The 21758-nt window shown below is 42.6% G+C and overlaps 1 protein-coding gene across 1 annotated transcript; it reads left to right on the forward strand.

Annotated features, from left to right (window-relative positions):
* Window positions 1-10744: 10744 nt before the first annotated feature.
* On the forward strand, window positions 10745-21268 carry LOC116907143 (NXPE family member 1-like). Its single transcript, XM_032910112.1, has 4 exons — window positions 10745-11488; window positions 14629-14690; window positions 20220-20432; window positions 20647-21268. Exons 1-4 carry the CDS (start codon window positions 10770-10772, stop codon window positions 21180-21182), a joined length of 1530 nt encoding a protein of 509 aa, XP_032766003.1. The 5' UTR covers window positions 10745-10769; the 3' UTR covers window positions 21183-21268.
* The last annotated feature ends 490 nt before the right edge of the window (window positions 21269-21758 follow it).

Here is a 21758-nt window from a genome sequence, read left to right on the forward strand (position 1 = left end):
TGTGTGTGTGTATGTGTGTGTGTATGTGTGCGTGTGTGTATGTGTGTGTGTGCACGTGTGTGTGTGTGTGTGTGCGCACACATGTGTGTGTGCACATGTGTGTGTGTGTGTGAGTGCCTGTGTGATAGATCTTTTATGATTTACACACAGTGTAGAACTAAGGTCCAGGTAAACAGCAGGCAAGCAAGACAGTGCCATGAATTAACTGTATTAATTTGTACTCTCACCAACAATAGGGTCATACAGAAGTTGAGATGTATGTTATAACCTGTCTTTCACCCAGCAGTGGTCATGCGCTTTGGCTTCAGAAAATCTATTAGTGTAACCTGTCCTGCTTGAGAATGCATTTTTAAAAAGTTATGCAACTACCCTGATGAATCAGAAAAAAGCCTTTCAAGGTAGCTCAATTTCAAACCATGTTACAAATAGGAAACTTGGTTGTTTTCGATGAGAACTTCCTCAAATAGAACTCCACGAAAGATAGCAAGTGCTGTAACGTACGCACCACTGTGGCCGTGGAGGTTAGAAGACAGTTTGCAGGAGTCAGTTCTCTCCTGCTCCTCGGGTTCTAGAAATGAGCTCAGGCCACCAGGCTCGGTGGCAAGGGACTTTACTTCTTGAGGCATCTCTTCAGCTCTCCGTGTATTATTTTAGTTTCTAAAATGAATTTACACTTAAATATTTCCCAGGAAGTGAAGGAAGTTATAAAATTATACTCTGTTTATGTTGAACCATCTCACATTTCTGTTGTTGTTAGCATGTCCATGTATTTTAATTAAAAATAAATATTGTTTATACATTATAAATTGTTATTGTCATAGACTACTTCTTCATTTAGCTTCTCATCTTGCATTCTTCCTTGCATTTCTGTTCTATCATGTAGGGAGGAACTTTTTTTTTTCTTAGTAATGTCTGCCTATAATATTCTGAAAGTTTAAATCTTCCAGTGGCAGATTCTCAAAATCACATTTTCCTTTTTATTTTACTTTTATTCTGAGGGCTGTTTTTGCTGAGTGTAAGTCTGTGTTTTGGGGTCTTTGACATATTTAAAATGCATTCGTACTTTCAAGATGTTGATTTGTTCTCCTTTTATCTCCCTAAATTACTCTGCTCTTGCCCTAGTTTTTTCTCCAGAACATAGATGTCTCAAGGCCCACTGTCTTCGCTGCTCACCGACACTTAAGTCTGATCGAAAAATAAGATTAGTCAGCTTCTTTCAATTGTTCCTACAAGGAAGTTATGAGTTGGTCTAACAGTTTTTGAAATATAAATTCTTATGTGTAGATATATACCATACAAACATGTGCCTTCAGTATATGCATTTTATTTTTAAAATTTATGTGTATAAGTGTTTTGTCTGCATGCCTGCTTGTACTGCTTGCACGTCCAGTGCCGGAAAGGAGGTATCAGAGTGCCAAGAACTAGGAGTGCAGATGTGGGTGCTGGGAATTGGACCCCAAGGACTTTGGAAGAGTAACAAGTGCTCTTAATCGGCGAGCCACTTCTCTGACCAGAAGAATTTCTTTGAGAATTTCATAGTGCATATAGTGTATTTTTATCATAATCACTCCAACAACTTCTAACTCTTTTTGATCCCCCTCCCAGTTCCTCTTCCAACTTCATTTCCTGTTTTTAAATTTAGTTTTTCTGTTTTTTTAATATGTTCCACCGAGTCCAACTGTCACAGATCACACACTCATGGGTGTGGAACCTTACACCTATCAGGGGCCATACCCCTAAAGAAAACAAGACTCCTTTCCACAAAAAACATGAGTGTTAACTGCTCCCCAATTAGTAATATGGGCTGGTGAGACCTCCTTGTAGCCTGTTGATGTTGGCTGGCTACATAATTATGTATGTTTGCATGTATGTATGTATGTTTGCATGTATGTATGTATATATGTATGAATGTATGTATCTATGTATGTATCTATGTATTCTTTAAAAATAAATTCTCATGGCTAATATATAGAAATTCTAGTGGCAAACACATGGTAAACAGACCTACATGCAGGGACCCACGCATATAAAATAAAAATAAATTTTAAAGGATTTTATAGCAGCACACAAAGACGCACACACACACACACACACACACACACACACACACACACTTATATACACACATTCACATAGAGAGAGAGAGACTTTGTCCAAAACATGTAAATGGAGAGCAATGAAGAAAGACACCAAACATGGACCTCTGGTGCCCACATTCATATGGATGTGCACATTAACACACACACACACACACACACACACACGCTTACTCATAGAATGTATACATAAAACGAAGTCTCATTCAATAATGAGAAGAAACACAGAACTGAAAAAATATGACAACACTGATGAGTGTCCACAAGCATTTCACTGAAGAGTGTGTCACGGGCTGCATTTTTGGACATATGCTCGGCACTCCGGAGACAGAAGCAAATGGGATTTGAAGCCATCCTGGTTGACATAGCAAGTTTCATGCTAACCAGGACTGTTTTGAGACGATTTGTCTCCAAAATACAAACAAAAGGGGATTGGAGAGATGGATTAGCAGTTAAGAGCACACACAATGGCTCTCTGTAATTCCAATTGAAGAGGATTCAATGCCCTCTTCCTCCTCTGGGCACTGCAAACACATGATAAACAGACATACATGCAGGGACCCATGCACATAAAATAAAAATAGGTAGATCTCAAAAAGGAAAAAGCACAAACAAATGAGTATATATATATGTATATATATATATATATATATATCCATTTATGTGAAACCCAGGAAAGTCAAATCTTGTTAAAAGCCAAAACTGAAATGCCTGTTTGTCTGGGACCAGATGCACAGTAGGCAGAAGGGAGGGCCATAGTTGCCTTGGAAACAGCATAAGTGTATGGATATTAATAAAGACTTTCTATCATTAGGGGTAATGATAACATGTTCAATATTGAGAGCAGTTGCTACACAGAGGTGAGCATTTCTCAACATTCTTAGAACTGTGTATTTAAATGCATGTATGTTTATGATATGTAAATTGCAGCTTATCAAAATGTTACAATATTTAAAAAAAAAACAACAAGGTAATTTGTAAGTGATAAGTTGAAAATACCTCTTTCCTGAGCAGCAGTCGTAATGACAGGAAAGGGAACATAAATATCAAAGACACTGACTTCCCTTAGAAACAAACGGCCTGGTGTGGCATGAGGAAGCAGGTAACCAAAGAGCAGCAACTGAACAGGGAAATACCACAGGACTTTAGTTCTCTTTCTTGTCCTATCAGCTTACGTTCTCCCCTTGAGAGTTTATGGAGCCATGGGCCTTCCTCTGAAATGGGCTGACAGAGAGAAGCTCTCTTTTCACTCCCCTCCTAAGTGAAGTCCAGCAATGTCTCCAACTGTGAACACCAGTAACAGACCTATTGTGGGGTATCTGCCCGAGAAGACAGCTTGGTCACTGGCCTAAGCCAATAGAATGTCTTTATGAGCTGACCAGCAACGACACTGGGTGTTTGGGATCCCAGTGTAGCACTAAGCCTATCTCAGGATAAGCTTTTAAACACATAAACCGAGTTCTGGGTTGACATGCTTCAGTTCACAAGAGCAATTACCCAAATGCAGAACTACGGAAGCTGAAAAGCAAGATGGATACATTTAGAGATTTTGCCAAAACTGTGGACGTTGATGGATTAGGTGTTCTGTTTTCTTTTTGCCAGGTGGTGCTGTCCACGTGCTGACTTTTGCAGCCTGAATGGCTTTTCCGTCATGGAGTCAGTTGTGCTAAGGTCCAGGGCCGTCACATTCTTCCCTGGTCTTAGTGAATTAGTCAAATCATGAACTCAATCTGTTTTAGTTTAAAATGCCGGGGCCCCATTCCCTAATCCAATCAGAATGGGAATTAAAGGCCCGGGCAGTATTGCTAAGTAGTTAGAAAGACAGGAGAAGAGAGTGGTACCAATTATCTGATCTATGTCTTTGACTCTTTCTCTTTTGAGGGTGTTGTTTTTTTTTTTTTTCAGCCATGGCAAATTCTTCTTTTTTATTTATTCCTGATCAATTAGGATAGAAATAGCAGGCTTTTCCCCAAAGGCATACCTAGTTTTCGTTATCTTATAAGAAGTGAGTCTAAGCCTTTTCAATGCTGTAGGTTCATTTTTGGGTAAGGAAATCTAATTTGTTTTCATTCATAAATGGAAACTTTTAATACCTCCAGGTCCTGATGTATTTAGTTTGGAAAGCATCCAAAGAGGCACATTTAGTCAAACCATTAGTACATGTCTGCCAAGTAACTCAGAGGCTGTTATCCAGATAAATTGACCCATAAGACAGAATAGCAGGCATCAGAATACAGAATACAGGGAACAACCGAGGAGAAGTCCTCTAACACTAATTTTCCCAAGTCACAGTGTTGTGTTACTCAGTGTCCTGAAAGTCTGGTTACTTCTTATCCCTGGGTAGTGTGGGGCCAAGTGCCTAAGCGTAACAGAAATCCTGGTCGATTTCTGCCTGGGAATGATTAACTCTGTCCCCAGGGTCCCTTCCTATGGCATAGAGACTTAATCCCCAGGTTTTTTTTTTTTTTTTCCTGTTTTCAAAGGCCAGAATCTTTCCTAATAATTGTTTCAGAAAGCCTCAGTTTTACAAACCGAACACTTGCAGTGAAAACTTCCTTGTTACTGGCAATTAGGGGGCCCAGTTATACAGGATTCCATCATGGAGTCAATTGGGCTAAGGCCTGGATCATTGTTACACAATCAAAGCAGTTTTTCAATAACTGTGGATCCAGACACAACTTAAAATCATGGCGGTTTCATGCCACAGTGTGGTTATTAGGGAGACGAGGGACTGGAGAAATATCTCAGCAGTTAAGGGTACTGACAGCTCTTCCAGAGGACACAGGCTTGATTTCCAGCACTCCCACGGTGTCTCACAACTGTCAGTAACCCAAGTTTCTGAGACCGTAATCCCTTTTGCTGGTCTCCTCAGACACTTCACACATGTGGTCCACTCACATCCACACAAGCAAAACACCCATGCACATACAGACTAAAAGATGAATTGAATAAAATGAAAAAGAGACTTCTAATGCCACCCATACTTGTAAATGCTTTAAACATTTTTATAAATACAATAACACCTCCCTGCCTGTTATTCAGTGTGCTGATGAAAAACTTAATTACGACTGAATGCAAAGTTAGGTTATTTGAAATGTTGATTATTGTACTTCAGTATGATTGAGTTTAGATATCACTCTATAGTTTATTTTATATGTTTGAAAATGTCATTTAGGGGGAAAAAGTCTTTGGGCTGCATTGAATAGCCAAAGATGGACCTGTTTCAGGACAAATAAGTCTTAGGACCTTCATGTTCCGGGATATTTTCATCATCTTGTATGATCAAAACAAGGCAGCTGCTAAAGCCAGTATGTCTCAGGTTAAAGAGAGAGAAGAAAGAAGGATAGAGAGTGGACGGGGCAAGTCATATGATTCCTATAACCTGAATTATATTCACTGCAGAGAGTGAATATTACGGCTGTGCCCAATATTCACAGAAGCCAGGAAGTGTAGTGTAGCTGGCTTCACTACACCCAGACATTAAGTTTATGTCACTAGTGATGGTAGGGACAAGATCTGCAGTCTGTACATGGGTACCTAGTGACTGAGGATGACCAGGCTTTAGGAGCCAAGAGTCAAGAAGAAAATCTACATATCTGGTAGGGGACATGGTTCACATATTCAGGGAGAAGAATCCACAGTGGTGACAAAGGGGAATTGACTTTGGAGACTCCTGTGAGCAGTGTAAACTCACTGTTTACACTGAGTTACTCTCTCCCAGAAGCAACACTGTTTGCAGCCTTCGCTTATTTCTACGATGTAAGTGTATCCACAGTGGCCACTTAGTTTCAGCCAGGAAGAAAGGCGTACAATGTTGCTTATTGGCGGTCATGAGGCAGGGTGAGCCCATCTCTACCCTTGAGTATTTCCAGTGGAGACAGCCCGAGGGCATTTGGAGAGGCAGAGCTGTGTAGGCTGTAGGTGAGACACCCCTGAGCTCTAAGCCTACGGAGAACTGTACCCTGGGTTACTCTCTTGCATGAATGTCCATTGGCCTATCGGGGAACAGCACAAAGGGAGATGGGGTGCATCATGGCAAAGTAAACATGTTAGACTGAGGGAGCTCAGGATAGAAAACCCAGTGTTCACGCTCAAGATTAAACAACAGGGGTTTTTCAGATTTGGCAGACAGCATGGTGAGTACTAGAAGGTATCCATCCTGTGAGGGGTAGAGATGAGAGGAGACAGACAATGATGGGCAAATACGGGAAAATAAGGCATATTCCAAGGTTGACATGAATGTGGCGTCATACTCCTGTATTCCAACCTTCATATACAGTTAAGTTACCCACTCTGTTGACTTTCCTCATCTTCTAGATACATATGGATAAGTATTCAATATCTTTACATTCATCAACACGCAGAATAAATATATTTAATGAAAACCCGGCTTGGAAATCTAAGAGTCAAAACTGTAGCTTTTTTCCGAGTTGATAAAATTCGGTCTATGTACACGCACTGCTTTCTGGGTGGGAAAGCCTGGGTAAGATTGGGTATGGTGACTCATGCATCATGACCCTCACCTAAAAGTCAGAAAGACTAGGTGAGTCTTAGGGCGGGGAAGGGGGGAGCGGTGGTGGTAGTCGACTGACACGTTACCTTACTAGACAGGCTACTAGAAAATATGAGATCTTAGTGGGCAAAAATGGAAGTTGGTTTGAAAGCACAGACTATGCCTTTTTTTTTTTCTTTTGACAATTATTCATCCCGCAGGCATTATTCTTGTCAGGGACACAGGAGCACAAGATATACAATGCTGAGACAGGCACGGCTCCAACGCTTTATTCATGGACAGGTTCTAGTTCTCAGGGAAGTCGTTTAGTATTGAATGCACGGTACAGTCGGTGACACAGACTACAGCAGCCGTGATGTCTTGCCTCCTGGTTTCATTCACTTTCATCTCGAGGTCATCAGACACAAAATTCAGCCCTTCTAGAACTGGGAGGTCGCAGTCCGTCATTAGAGAGTGCTGTACTGTTAGCTGCAGTCAGCCGTTGTATCTCAATCAGAACATTTGACTAGCTCGAAGCTGATTTTCCCCTCTAGGCTCTGATACTGAAGTTGGGGGTTGGGGGGAGGTCAAAGTCTTTATTCCAAGAAGCCAGGTTCAGTCACCCGCCCTTGAGAAGTCAATTTTAAAAGCCAAATGATCATCGTTAGGCATCCAAGGCGATGTATTTGAGGCAAATATGCTGAAAAGAGGAGACTAAAGCTTAAATGGCACTGTGGAAATGCATACCTAAGCATTCCCACGCGAGGTGTGGCAGTGCCGGCTGTTGACCTGCCGCTCTCCCTACAAGGCCTTAAACCTCCTTCTGAGAGAGAACAGTCCTCTGCTCATATTGTCCCGGGTTTTTCTTCTTACAGCATGAGATTCTTGGGAAAATTCTCTGAACGTCTGTGGCTTTAATAGTCTGATAGCTAAAGTGTCTCTTTAGAATATATTCATTTCTTCCTGGTCAATTATGTTCGGGTTTCTGCCTGAGAGTTATTTGGTTTTGCTCTGTACCAGTAAGATGCAAACAGAATCCTTTCAGAACCTATTGAGTTAATTCACCCATGCAGAAGCTTTTCGGACAGCCTAAAATTCACTGTACTTTAGATTTAAAAACAAACAAACAAACAACAACAACAACAAAACAGAGTAGGGTCTCTACACACTGCATTTTTTTTTCATGTTATATGAATTTTTCCCGTTTTTATTGGATTTTTTAACTTACATTCCAAATGTTATTTTCTTTCCAGGTTTCCCAACATAAGCCCCCTATCCCACCCCCTCCCCTTCTTCTATAAGGATGTTCCCTCCCCATCCATCCTCCCTTCCCACCCTCTGACATTCCACTACACTTAGGGTTCAACCTTGGCAGGACCAAGGGCTTCTCCTTCCATTGGTGCCCAGAAAGGCCATTCTCTGCTACATATGCAGCTAGAGCCATGGGTTTGTCCATGTGTACTCTTTGGGTAGAGGTTTAGTCCCTGGGAGCTCTGGTTGGTTGGCATTGTTGTTCTTAGGGAGTTGCAAGCCCTTTCAGCTCCTTCAATCCTTTCTCTATTTCCTCCAATGGGGGTCCCATTCTCAGTTCAATGGTTTGCTGCTAGCATTCGCTTCTCTATTTGACATGTTCTGGCTTGTTTCTCAGGAGAAATCTATATCCGGTCCCTGTCAGCATGCACTTCTTAGCTCCATCCATCTTATCTAGTTTTGGTGGCTGTATATATATGGGCCACATGTGGGGCAGGCTCTGAATGGCCATTCCTTCAGTCTCTGCTCCAAACTTTGCCTCCCTATCCCCTCCTATGGATTCCCCCTTTTAAGAAGGAGTGAAGCATCTGCATTTTGGTCATCCTTCTTCTTGAGCTTCATGTGGTCTGTGGATTGTATCTTGGGTAATTCAGCTTTTGGGCTAATATCGACTTATCAGTGAGGACATACCATGTGTGTTTTTCTGTGATTGGGTTACCTCACTCAGGATGATATTTTCTAGTTCAATCCATTTGCCTACGAATTTCATGAAGTCATTGTTTTTGATAGCTAAATAGTACTCCATTGTGTAGATGTACCACATTTTCTGTATCCATTCCTCTGTTGAAGGACTTCTGGGTTCTTTCCAGCTTCTGGCTATTATAAATAAGACTGCTATGAACATAGTAGAGCATGTGTCTTGGTTGTATGTTGGAGCATCTTTTGGGTATATGCCCAGGAGAGGTATAGCTGGGTCTTCAAGTAGTAGAATGTCCAATTTTCTGAGGAATCTCCGGATTGATTTATTTCTGGTCTCCATGAACACCTGGAAAAGGGCAACTCAGAGGAACACTAGCTATCAGTCTCATCCCCTCCTCCCCACCCAACACCCTTCTGGCCACTTCTCTTCCCCTTTCTTCACATGACCTTATTAAATTTGCCTTTTGGCAGAGTAATTTAGACTCCATCCCCCCCCAAAAGAATCTCCACTTCAAGATTCATCCTTGGCGTTCAGCCTAACAAGAGTCGCTACAGGACTGACTTTGTTTAAAGATTATTTCAGGAACATAAGCGTATACTTAAGGTCCCATCAATATCCCACCCAAAAGAGAAACATGCTGACTTACTAATTTTTCTGCTTCTCATTGGGATTGTGGTGTGAAAGTGGGGCGTTTCTAGAGGAAACATATACAGGGAGATAAGAAGGGGGGAGACATCTGACTGCCATTTCAGGGTTGAGGATGAAGAAGAGAGCTTTCAGATCAACGCCTGAGTAAGAAACGGCGAACAGGAAAGACAAAGGGGTTGCTCACTAAGACAAGGAAGGACATAGAAGGTGGCTCACAGAAGACAATCAGGTCTGAAGGCAACTCACAAGTCCCCGTGAAACAGTACCTGTGAAACAGTACGTGCTAAGGCTCTCCCATCTCACCTGGGGCCTTCTCTTGTGCTCTCTCCTAGGATGTGGATCATGTTCTCCACTATCATGCGTCAGAAGAGGCTGCTAATATTCACATCGTTTTTAGTGGTTATCTGGGTAATATTTGTAATCTCCCAAAATTCTGCAAAGGTAGGGACATGCTCTCCCACGTTGACCAGAAGCTGTACTTGGGTGAGCTGCACCCTCAGAACCCTTCACCCAATCTCCCATTCTAACTCAGTTTCCTTCTCTCTTATTGACCTGTGGTGAGGACGGGGCATTGTCTCTACTTCCTCACTTCCCTTTCATCCTCAGAGCCTTATAATCAAACTTCGACCTCTCACAGGCACCCCAAATGCCTTGTTAAGGCCACCAACTGCCATATCACTAAATAAGTGTTTGTCACTACGTCTGGATGCATATCTGCTTGCCTATCTAGATCCAGCCTGCTCCGACCTTTGCCATTAGTAACCAGTGTGCCTTGCAGTTTCTAGATATTAAGCGACGATTAGAAAAGGCTTGCCACTGGAAGTTTATATAGGAATTCAGCTATGTTCTGTTGCGTTTCTCTTTGTGGCATTTCTGTATTTGAATATCAGATGTGTGTAATCCCATCACTCAGGAGACTGAAACAGCCGGATTGTGAGTTCAAGGCCAAATTACAATCAGATAAGTTAGAATACGAGGGTATTTTAAAATATATGTTATATTGCACTATTTTCTTTCTGAATCCACCTTTGTAATTCTAAATTAACCCATAGCAGATACATTCATGAATTCCTATACATATATAGATTTCATTATTCCATGTTTATATAAGCATGTCTATATAAAAACATGTAATAACATTTTGGAGAGAAAGAATTTAAAAGCCATGTTCATGGGAGAGGAAAGCCTTGCCCTTCTCAATATCATACTAATCAAGTTTTAGAATAAAGGCATCATAAAACCAATCGTTCAGTTTTCCTCATTTTTTTTTCATATTATGTAATTGGACTAGCCATCAGACATATTCAGCCAGTGGGAAACTAGCAAAAAGCAGTCACAGGCTGCAACAGATATAGGCAGAAGCGCAAACTCACTTCATCAATTCTTAGTCTCCAAGGTCTTACTTTAAAATGAATATATTTCTGTAAAACTCTAACTCATTTCAAGTAAAAATGGCTGGGAGCAGGGTCCTCTTTAAAGGGCACCACATTTCTTGTCATTCCAGCTTTGGATCACTCTAAACACATCCATATCCTTTCATCCCTGGATCACATCCACGAAGTCCTCACCTCCTGAAATTCCAATGAACCGGTCAACGTTACCAACAGAGACTAAGCTAAGAGAGGAGATCCCTAAGACGACAGGCCACCAAGAAGACAAGTCACCAACAGAGACAGAGCTGAAAGTCAGGGAGATCCTGGAGAAGCTAGATGGACAGATCCCTCCCAGACCCTTCGCTCACCTCAACACCACCACAAGTGCCACACACAGCACGGCCACCATCCTCAACCCTCAGGATACATACTGTGTAGGGGACCAGCTGGATGTCTTGCTGGTGGCCAAGGACTATTTTGGTCACAGGAAGGAATATGGTGGGGATTTCCTGAGGGCCAGGATGTCCTCCCCAGCCCTGAAGGCAGGTGCTTCTGGAAAGGTGACAGACTTCAACAATGGCACCTACCTCATCAGCTTCACTCTGTTCTGGGAGGGCCAGGTCTCCCTGTCTATCCTGCTCATGCACCCCAGTGAAGGGGTGTCAGCTCTCTGGAGAGCAAGGAACCAAGGCTATGGTAGAATTGCCTTCAAAGGGACTTTTGTCAATGGCACATCCAAGGTCACAGCTGAATGTGGCCTGATCCTGAACTCAAGCAGTGAGCTCTGCAAATACCTGTACCGTGGTGGCGAGGAAGTCTTCTACTGCGTGAAGCCTCAACACATGCCCTGTGAGGCCCTGACCTACGTGTGTACCAGTCACCAAGCTGTTTCTTATCTCACTGCCAAAGAAAAAAACCTTTTTCAGAAGTGAGTATATTCTCAGTACAGTGAGATCTCCCCAGGCAGAGCCTCACTGCCAATCTCAATACTGAGCAAGACCCTCTGGTGCTTCCTCCACTCAAGACTCTGGTAAGACCTGTGTTGTCTTTACTGGACCCCTGTCCGTGCCACACTTGGCTTTCTTACTGACATACTCAACAAAAGGGGTTGCCCAAAAAAGAGTAACCAAAAAACAAGTATCTGCCTCTGCTCCTCCTGACAACCGATGTCAACTAGTCAGGTTATGTAATTTTACTATAGATCTAGGTCTTTCAAAATATCTTCCAAAGGAAACTATCCTGCTGTGGTTCAGAGATGTCTCAAGCTCTCCCTTAAAAAAAGATTTGACGGCGTCATGATCCCCCACCTCCTCCATCACAGCCGGTATGGTTTGCCTCTTAACAAACTTTTGTTGATCCACTCACCACCAAGCCTTGTGCTACTGTCAAGTTCAGAGTGTCAGTCTTCTGTAATTACTGTGACAGTGGGACTCAGTCTCGTTTGTCATACTCTACTCTGGTTCTTTCTTAGCCTTTCTATCCCCATCTGCTCCCTCTCTCCGTCCCTTACCCCCTCCCCCTCTCTCTCCCCCTCCCTCTCTCCCTCCTTTACCTACCATAGCAGGTTTTATTTATTTTTTCGGCAAGCACAGTCGAAGTTTATTCTAGGCCAGGTGTTTAGTGCTCCAACCACAAAGCTTAGCTCTGCTCTCTCCTCCGCAACCTGAGCAATCCTGCTAAGAGGTCAGCTCCTACCAGTCATCAGCTCCTCTCCTGAGCAGATTTGGCTCATGAGCCCTTCTTTGGGTAGAAGAGTCCTCCATCCTCCTCACATTGTGGCCTAGCAATTCCTGGAAGCCCTCAGCTGCACGGGCTCCTCAAACCTAGCTGTCAGCATTGCCTCCTCCTGTCAACCAAGGCTGTAGCCATGCCCCCGAGACACCTGTCAGTTGCAATCCTTTTTGTTTTCATTCAGTCAAAAAACTATACCCTCCCCAAACAGTGTACACACACTCACACATACACACACACACACACACTCACTCACCCACATACACATATTCACACATACATACACATGCTCATACACATTCACGCACTCACTCATATACACTCATACACACTCACACTCACACACAGTCACATACACACAATCACACTCACACACCACACACTCTCATACACACACACTCCATATACATGCTCACACACATCCAACTAACTCACATCTCCTCACACTCATATACAATCTCACATATACACACACATACACACACTCCACTCATATACACACATACACTCACATATACTATCACTACACACACATACACTCATGTACACTCACACATATATACACATACACATACTCATACTCACACATACACACACACTTACATACACACACTCATATACAATCAAACATATACACACACATACACACACTCATGTACACTCACACATATACACACATACACATACTCATACTCACACATACACACACACACTTGCATACACACACTCATGCACTCATACACACTCATGTATACACACACACACATACACACACACACACCACATTTCATTTAAAATAAAACGATAGATAGTTCCTCAGAGACTCCATTCTTAGCAGTTTTCAAAGTCAAGGTTAGAATCTTTTCTCCTTAAGCTTTCAGACAAATGATTGGTAAGAATAACACCACACATGGAAAAATTGCACACTGCAGAATCTTACCTAGCATCCAAGTCTGAGCTCCTCCTGTGATGTGCCCCACGCCCCTTCTGAGGGAGTAAGAGCACAGCTAGGTTTCTGTTCCTTCTCTTTTATTTCTGATTATGAAACTCACCTAACCTTCCCTACCCACTAACTACCCCCATGTTCACAGCATGCATTAGATCATGCAGCAAACCGAACTCTATCTTCTACCAATCATTGAGATAGGCATTAAGGTGAGAGAGTGACCCAGCAAATGGACTACTTTCCTACAGATAACTTTGCCTTGTGTAAAACAAGTCTGGGTTAAAAAGAGAACTCGAAGGTTAAAAAGAAACAGCAGGAGGTAGGACGGAAATGGGAAGTCGGGTCCCTGCGGTCTGTGTGCTACCATGGAAGTCTAGGCTCCTCGAGCAAATGATGGGAGAGTGATTGACTTTAAATAACAGCAGGTGAACATCTGCAGTGGGAGAGGATGCTGTGTCCTTGTGTTGAAGAACTTAGATGTTCTTAAACCAAGACAAGAAGAACCATCATAATTTAAGGATAAGATTATCTGACTTTGAGTAGATGATGTGGAAGCTAGTTTTTGCTTTTATGATTTTATGATTATTTTAAAATTTTATGTTTTACATTTTACATCCCGCTCACTGCCCCCCTCCTGGTCACCCTCTCCCACAGTCCTTCCCCTGCCCCCTCTCCCTCTCCTCTGGGCAGATAGGGGCCCTCCTGGGTATTCCCCAACTCTGACACTTCAAGTCTCTATGAGGCTAAGGGCTTCCTCTCCCACTGAGGCCAGATAAGGCAGCCCAGCTGGAAGAACATATCCTTCATACAGGCAAAAGCTTTAGGGATAGCCACTGCTCCCATTGGTCAGGACCCACATGAAGGTCAGGCTGTATATCTGCTTCATGTGTGTGGAGAGGCCTAGGTCCAGCCCATGTATGTTCTTTGGATGGTGGTTCAATCTCTGAAAGCCCCAAGGGTCCAGTTAGTTGACTCTGTTAGTCTTCCTGTGGTGTTTCTATCCCCTTAGGGATTGCAATCCTTCCTCCTATTCTTCCATAAGAGTCTCCAAACTCCAAGTTTGACTGTGGGTGTATGCCTGTCTGAGTCTGTTGGTGGATGGAGCCTCTCAGAGGACAGCCATGCTAGACTCCTGTCTGCAAGCATAACAGAGTATCATGACTGATGACTGCATGTGGCAAATGCCCTGGACTCCCGAGACTTCAGTAGGGTAGAAAATACTCCAAAATCCTACCTCTTTTATAATATTTCAGTGACCTTTGAAATAATACTTCCTACTCATATTAGCTGAAATTTAAAATGGACCCTTGCTTCCCTTACAAGCTGCTGATTCGTGCTGCCTATGTTCTATAACACGTAACAGGCTAATCTGTCATTTTGTCATTTTGAAGGTCCAACATAGGAGTTGAAATGATGAAGCACCCTAAGTATATCGCTGTCTCCCAGTGCAACAGTAAGTCCCTTCTACCTGCACTAGCTCCTTCCTTTTCTTCTCTCTTCCCTTCTTTTTTTCAACAGGGTCTAACTGTGTACCCTGGACTGGTCTCAAACTTAGAGATCCACCTGCCTCTTTCTCCTGAGCACTGGGATTAAAGGCGTGTTCAACCCAGTGGGAGGTACTTCTTGATTCTTGGAAGGTTTGTTCCGTGTCAATTGCAATTATCTAGACTATAATTCCCAATAAATACTGCAGATAGTGAACAGGCTGTACATTAAAGAGAGAAACCAATTAAAAAGGTTCCATATTCTTGATAATAGACTCCATCTTGATTCGAAGGTGAAAAATAACAATTCACCTAGGAATTCATATCCCTGTGTCCTAGCTACTACGCAGGTGTCATTGATAGATACTGGTAGCTTTGTCCTTGTAGGCGTAGTTTCAGAATGTCCCTTAGCATAACCTCTAACTTAGTTACAGCACTTATCAAGTTTGTATGGTATTTCCATCTTATTAAGTGTTCGATGGCAAGCACAAAGCAACATTACACCAGGAAGAATATTTTTATAGTGCCTTATCTCCAAAAGAAACTCCCACAAAGCCCACTTTACCTTATCAATCACACCGATACACTTGGCAACGCATAAGGATTTATTGCCAGTGTTCATTCTTTTATTCAATAAATAATTATTGAGAGTCTGGCAGACAATGAGGCATTGTGGGAAAATGGAGAAAAAAATAAAGGTTTGGAAAGCTAGTGATGTAAAACCCATTCAATCTACTGACTGTGAGGAAGCCACACACAGGACTTCCATTCCAGTTAGTGTTTGACTAACCTGGAAAGATGTCTGCAGTCAGAGAATGGGAGCGGAGAATCTCATGAAAGGCATGGGAGAGTAGCCAGGTATAAGCAAGAATCACGCATGGGATCAGTTAACTTTGAGTAAATTCCAGTTGCCGCTGTAGCTGTGACTGGAATGAAGGGGAACTATCACGTGACACGGTCGCTAACAAAGTACTCCTCGCCAGAGTCACTGAGGTGTAGAGTGCTACCCTGCGGTTCTTCATCAATACTTTTGATTAGATAAATTCTAGTAATGAGCAAAATTGTCATGAACCATTTTTTAATAGGCCAGTCAGGAAGACATATCATAGAAGGTAACCAAGGAGGAGGCTAGAAGCCTAGCGAAAGCTCAAATCACTGTCGTTCTAGAAGATTTCAGTGGTTTGTTTATCTGTTTGTCGTTAGAGGTTTAAACCCACAATCCAAATGAGGAAGAAAGCGCTTTAAAGAGTGGTCTTCATCCACAACTAAACAACTACGTGTAACCTAGAAGATGCTTGTAGGTGTTACCAGGGGGTACGGTGTGTGTAAACAGAAAACCAGTACACTGCTTCTGGGTAGAGTGACGTCTGATTGAAAAGATGCTCGCTTCTCTGCAATCGTCTCATTGAAAAGATGCTCGCTTCTCTGCAATCGCTTCTTGCCACTGTAATGAAGTGAGGTAAAATGAGGGGGAAGTGTTCTGTCTGCATTTGCTGTTTCACGTGCTTACCATCAGCCTCACTGACCTCACTCCAGCCCCAGCTGGCTGTATCTTTCTGGCTCAAGAGAAGCATGTCCCTGTGCCCCCTACAGCTTCTAAAGGCTCCCACATCCCTTGTAGCCAATTCCCGAAACCGTGACCGTGTCAAATAGTCATGTTTCTCTCATCTATCTGCCTCCATCTCCACTGATGAGATGGGGTTGGCCTCCCACCCATATAATACAGAATACCTTCTTCGTCCCAAGCTCACAAACCCAGTTACAGCTGGAAAAGTCCTTTTGCCGTAGAAAAGACATAGTCACAAGTTTGAGGAACCGGGGGCCTGGAAATTTTCAGGGACAACACATTGTAACCATGAGTACGCCTTCTGCAATCTCTAAAGTAATTAAAAATATGGTAGAATCACGTATGATTGGACACGTATTGCTCAAGATGTGAGCTAACCATGAAATAACGAGCTGATCTAAGGAAACGATGTCCTGACATACAGGTTTATACATGATATGCCTTGTAGTCAGCTTGCAGGGATGCCCCGTTGATAGTAAGTTACTATCTGAATAAATGTACAGATTGTCTTCTCGGTGCATTATCAAAGTAGGGGATATTTGGTAATGACAGGCCTCAAGTGTCCACACTCGCAGTGTTCAGCTGTTCTGGATGCAATATTGCCTTCTAGAAGACCAACTGCATCGCAACAAAATAGCTATATAATTAGTGGCATAGGAGGAAATCCCATTTGGCAACTCAACTACTAAGACTTGAGAGTTTATTCTAGGTATGGTTTATAATTCTGCTGCCAACACCACATTGCCACTTTGCCCTTGGGTTATTCATAAGAGCTGCCCCTGGGGAATTGACTTCAGGACCCACCCTGGATACCTAAACCTGTAGATGCCTGAACTTCTTGAATAAAATGGCATAGCGTTTGTACATAGCTGATGCACATCGTCTTCTGGGCCTTAATCAGTACTAAGTACCTCTAATACTCACTACAAGGTAAAGGCTGTGTGAGTAGCCCCAATAGGGTATTGGTGAGGGATTGCTGAGGAGGGAAAAGAAGTATTACCTGCTCAGTGCAGATGAGTGTTTTTCCTGAATATCTTGCATGCATGATTGTTTCAATCCGTGAGTACAGAATGTATAGGTACGGCAGGCTAAGCAAGGACCAGTGAGATGGCTCAGCAGGGAGACATTTGTCACCAAGCCTTACAACCTAACTTTGTCTCCCAGGACCAACATAGTAGAAGGAAAAAAACTGACTCCTGCAAGTTGTCCACTGACCTCCACAGGTGCGCCACACCAAGGCACACATGCACATACACCACACACGCACATGTTCACACACACACACACACACACACACACACACACACACACACAAATAAATGCAACTTTTTAAATGTCCCAGAGAGCTAACCATAAAGTCCAACCATTTAATAATGGCTCTGTTTTGAGGACATGGCCAGAAATAGTAAGGTCCTTGAAGGAAGGACTGCATGAGGACAGTAAGCAGAGAGATGGCACGTCCCTAATATCTACTCCTTGTTTGGTAATAGAAACCATTATTCTAGCCCGGCTCTTGTTCAGTCTAACAGCTACTGATTTCTGTGGCAACCTTTGTCTAGGAGCATGAATAGAATCAACACATGAACATTCTAGGCCCTGTGTTTAAAAGTGACTTCCCTTCCTCTACTATTCCTTTCCTTCCCCCTGGCTGAACTGCAGATAAAATGTGAGAAAGGAAAAAGCCCCATTAGACCTGGGAGGAAGCCATGTTAGAAAGAGCAGAATAACAAGATGAAAGGAACCCCAGGCCCCAACACTGTACAATGTGTTAGCCCAGGCCTTTTCCCTCAGAAACTATTCTTTGAAGAGGAAATCATTTCTACCTGTAAACCATGCTTGCCCGCCCTTCTTATGGCATTCCTATCTAACACTTGAATTGGCATTAGTGCAGAGATGTGACGATAGGCTCTGAGATTAAAAATATACCTGGGTGCTAGAATGCTTGGTTGCCGTGAGTGACGCCATAGGGAGCCAGCCCTAGCACTGTTACTGGCTCAGGGGGAGTATAGCAACATGGACAGCATGGTAAAAAAGTACGGCATGAGCATGCCACACCATGACAAATGCCAGATGTCCTGCCATCCGGATGTCTAGGAGGATGGACAGTGACAGAAGTGTCATGACAGTGGGGCCTGAGAGAGCAATTCAGAATACTGCTAGTCCATGTGAGGTGCAGTTTGTCACTTTTAGCCCACTAAGACATTGTTGAGCTGAGCATTTCACCCCAAAGTGTTTAAATGGACTCATACTGTTAAGCATTGAGTACCATGCCCTTGTTAATATTATTCCACCGAAGAAACGGAGGCAGGGGGTTTACTGATAAGGACACCAACTGGCAGACCACGTAACATTACTCAGATTGAAAACTCTGGTCACCAAAGATCCAATGGGAATGACAAGGAAAGAAAAAAAAAAATACCACTCTGAGCGAATGACCATATTTGGAAGAAAGCAAACAGAAGGGAAGTGAGATGAACCAGAATCACTCAAAAGATTGATTTGAGTGTTTTTCACTTGTTTGCTTGTAAGAATAAATAATGTTCACTGTTTGTTTTGTTTTTTTTATTATTATTATTATAGAGAGAAAGGGAGCCCAGTGTGATGGTGCTTTTTTTTCCCATTAACTTATTTATTTATTCACTTTACATCCCAGTTGCAGATCCCTCCCGGTTTTCTGAGAAATCACTAAATTGATTTCCAGAGTGTGTGTACAAGTTTGCAGCCCACCAGCAATGGAGGAGTGTTTCCCCTTGCTCCACATCCTTGCCAGCATGTGCTATCTCTTGAGTTTTTGGTCTAGCCATTCTGGTGGGTGTAAGGTAGAACCTCAGAGTTGTTTTGATTTGCATGTCCCTAATGACTAACATTTCTTTAGTGTTTCTTGGCCATTGGAGATCCCTCTGTTGAGAATTCTTTGTTTAGCTCTGTCCCCCATTTTTTAATTGGGTTATTTAGGTTGTTAGTGTCTAACTTCTTGATAAAACGTCTCTATCGGATGTAGGGTTAGTGACGTTATTCTTCCATCCTGCCAGTTGCCATCTTCTCCTTTTGACAGTGCCCTTTGCCTTACAGAGATTTTCAGTTCATGAGGTCCCATTTATTAATTGTTGATCTTAGTGCCTGAGCAACAGGTGTTCTGTTCAGGAAGTCGTTTCCTCTACCAGTGAGTTCAAGGTTATTCCCCAGTTTCTCTTCTATTAGATTTAGTGTATCTGCTTTTAAGTTGAGGTTTTTGGTTCACTTGGACTTGAGTTTTGTGCATGGTTATAAATATGGGTCTATATTCATTCTTCAACATACAGACATCCAGTTGGATCAACGCCACTTGTTGAAGATGCGCTCCCTTTTCCATTGTATGGTTTTGGCTTCTTTGTCAAAAAGCAAGTGTTTTATGTGTGTGGATTTATTCCTTGGTCTTTGGTTCAATTCCACTGATCAACCTGTCTGTTTCTATACCAATCCACGTAGTTTTTTATTACTATTGCTTTGTAATACAGCTTGAAATCAGGGATGGTGGTTCTTTCAGAAGTTCTCTGATTATACAAGAGTGTTTTAGCTATTTCTGTTTTTTTTTTTTTCATATGACGTTGAGAATTGTCCTTTCAAGGCCTGTAAGGAATTGTGTTGGAATTTTGATGGGAATTGCATTGAATCTCTAGGTGGTACACTATTTTAATCTCAGCATTCAAGAGCAGAGGTGGTCAAATCTCTGTATTCAAAGCTATCCTGGTCTACAGAGTGAGTTCAGACCAGCCAAGAACCCTGTCTAAAAAAAAAAAAAAAAAAAAAAAGTTGGAGTGAGTTGGAGAACCAAAACATACCGAGCAGCGAAAAATAAAATAACAGGAAAAAGGGGAAGGGGAACTAAGGGAGGAAGCTGAGTGCCTGGCTCGCCCCATTAGAACCATTTTCCACCAATATCTGTTACCAGAGAGTGAAAACGGGAGAAAGAGATGTGAGATCGGAATGGAGATTCCCACACCTAGCGGTTACACTTTACAAGGAAGGTGGGTATCAGCCCAGTGTACCCAGCGCCTGTTAACCTCAAGTCAGATAAATGACTGTTTAAAAAGAAAGCTCATTTACCTCCTGGGAGACTCCACACTTCGCCAATGGATCGAATATCTTCCCAAGGTTGCAAAAAGTAAGTGGTTACCTTTCTATTCTTCCAGAAACCCAAGCTGGCCCTACGATGCTTTGCTGTGGTTTCCCTCCTTGCCTAGGCTGCTTGGCTTTTTGTTCTGCTGCCTGGGTTTGAATCTTTCTAGTTATATTTTAGTCTCCTCATAAATGTTGTTCTTCCTTTTAACATGTATTCATTAACTTCCGGTTGGAGACCTCTTCTGTTTTCTTTCCAGCGTTGAAACCTTTTGACCTTCACGGGACTGGGCTATATAAGAAACATTTGATTTTGGATGCTGAGAGGCACACTCTGGTTGAATGGAAGAAACACAGTCACCCTTTCATCACTGTCCAGCTCTACTCTGTGATAGATGATGGCTATATCCCTCAGGAAATTGACCGCTTGCCAGGCGACAAAGACACTGTCATAGTCATTACCGTGGGCCAGCACTTCAGACCCTTTCCCATGGAACTTTTTGTTCACCGAGTCATCAATATCCAAAAGGCTATTGAACGGCTCTTCCTCAGAAGCCCTGATACTAAAGTCATCATTAAGATGGAGAATATTAGGGAGATGAACCTAGATACAGAGAAATTCGGAGACTTCCATGGTTATGTTCAGTATCTAACCACAAAGGAGATTTTCAAAGACCTTCATGTGGGTACCATTGATGCCTGGGACATGACCATCGCACATGGCACCAATATCCTCCATCCACCTGCTGGAGTGATTGGAAACCAGATTGACGTGTTTTTAAACTACATTTGCTGAAGAAGCATCACTAGGAGCCCAGCGCTCCCAGCCATACCACGTGATTCATCAGTGACGTTTTGTTCAATGTAGGATTAAAAAAAAAAAACAAATTTAAAAGAATCTGTCATGGAATAGAGGCGCGACTAAGCTGAGAGGGTGTCTGCTCAGTATGCACGAAACTGGGGTTCAACCTTCAACACCACATAAGCAGGGCACAGTGGCACGTGCTTGTAATTCCAAGACTCGGGAAGATCAGAAGTGAAGGTCATCTTTGTTATATAGTCAGGTCCAGTAGAGCCTGGGCTTCATGGGAGCATTCCTTGATTAAAAATAATCATCATGGGGTTGGGGATTTAGCTCAGTGGGGAGCATTCCTAGCAACCTCAAAGGATTCCCCAGCTCCAAAAAAAAAAAAAAAAAAAAAAAAAAAAAAAAAAAATAATCAAAAATAATCATCATGATTGTGACGGGAGACATGTCTAAAAACAGTGACTACAGAGACGAAATATAAAGCCAAAACCACCAAGTGCAAAGGACCATCCTAGAACATTCTCTGTCTGTCTCTGGGATGATAAACGCCTTTATTTGTTAGGC

The sequence above is a fragment of the Rattus rattus genome, chromosome 8 (genome assembly GCF_011064425.1).
Source record: "Rattus rattus isolate New Zealand chromosome 8, Rrattus_CSIRO_v1, whole genome shotgun sequence".
Taxonomy (NCBI): domain Eukaryota; kingdom Metazoa; phylum Chordata; class Mammalia; order Rodentia; family Muridae; genus Rattus; species Rattus rattus.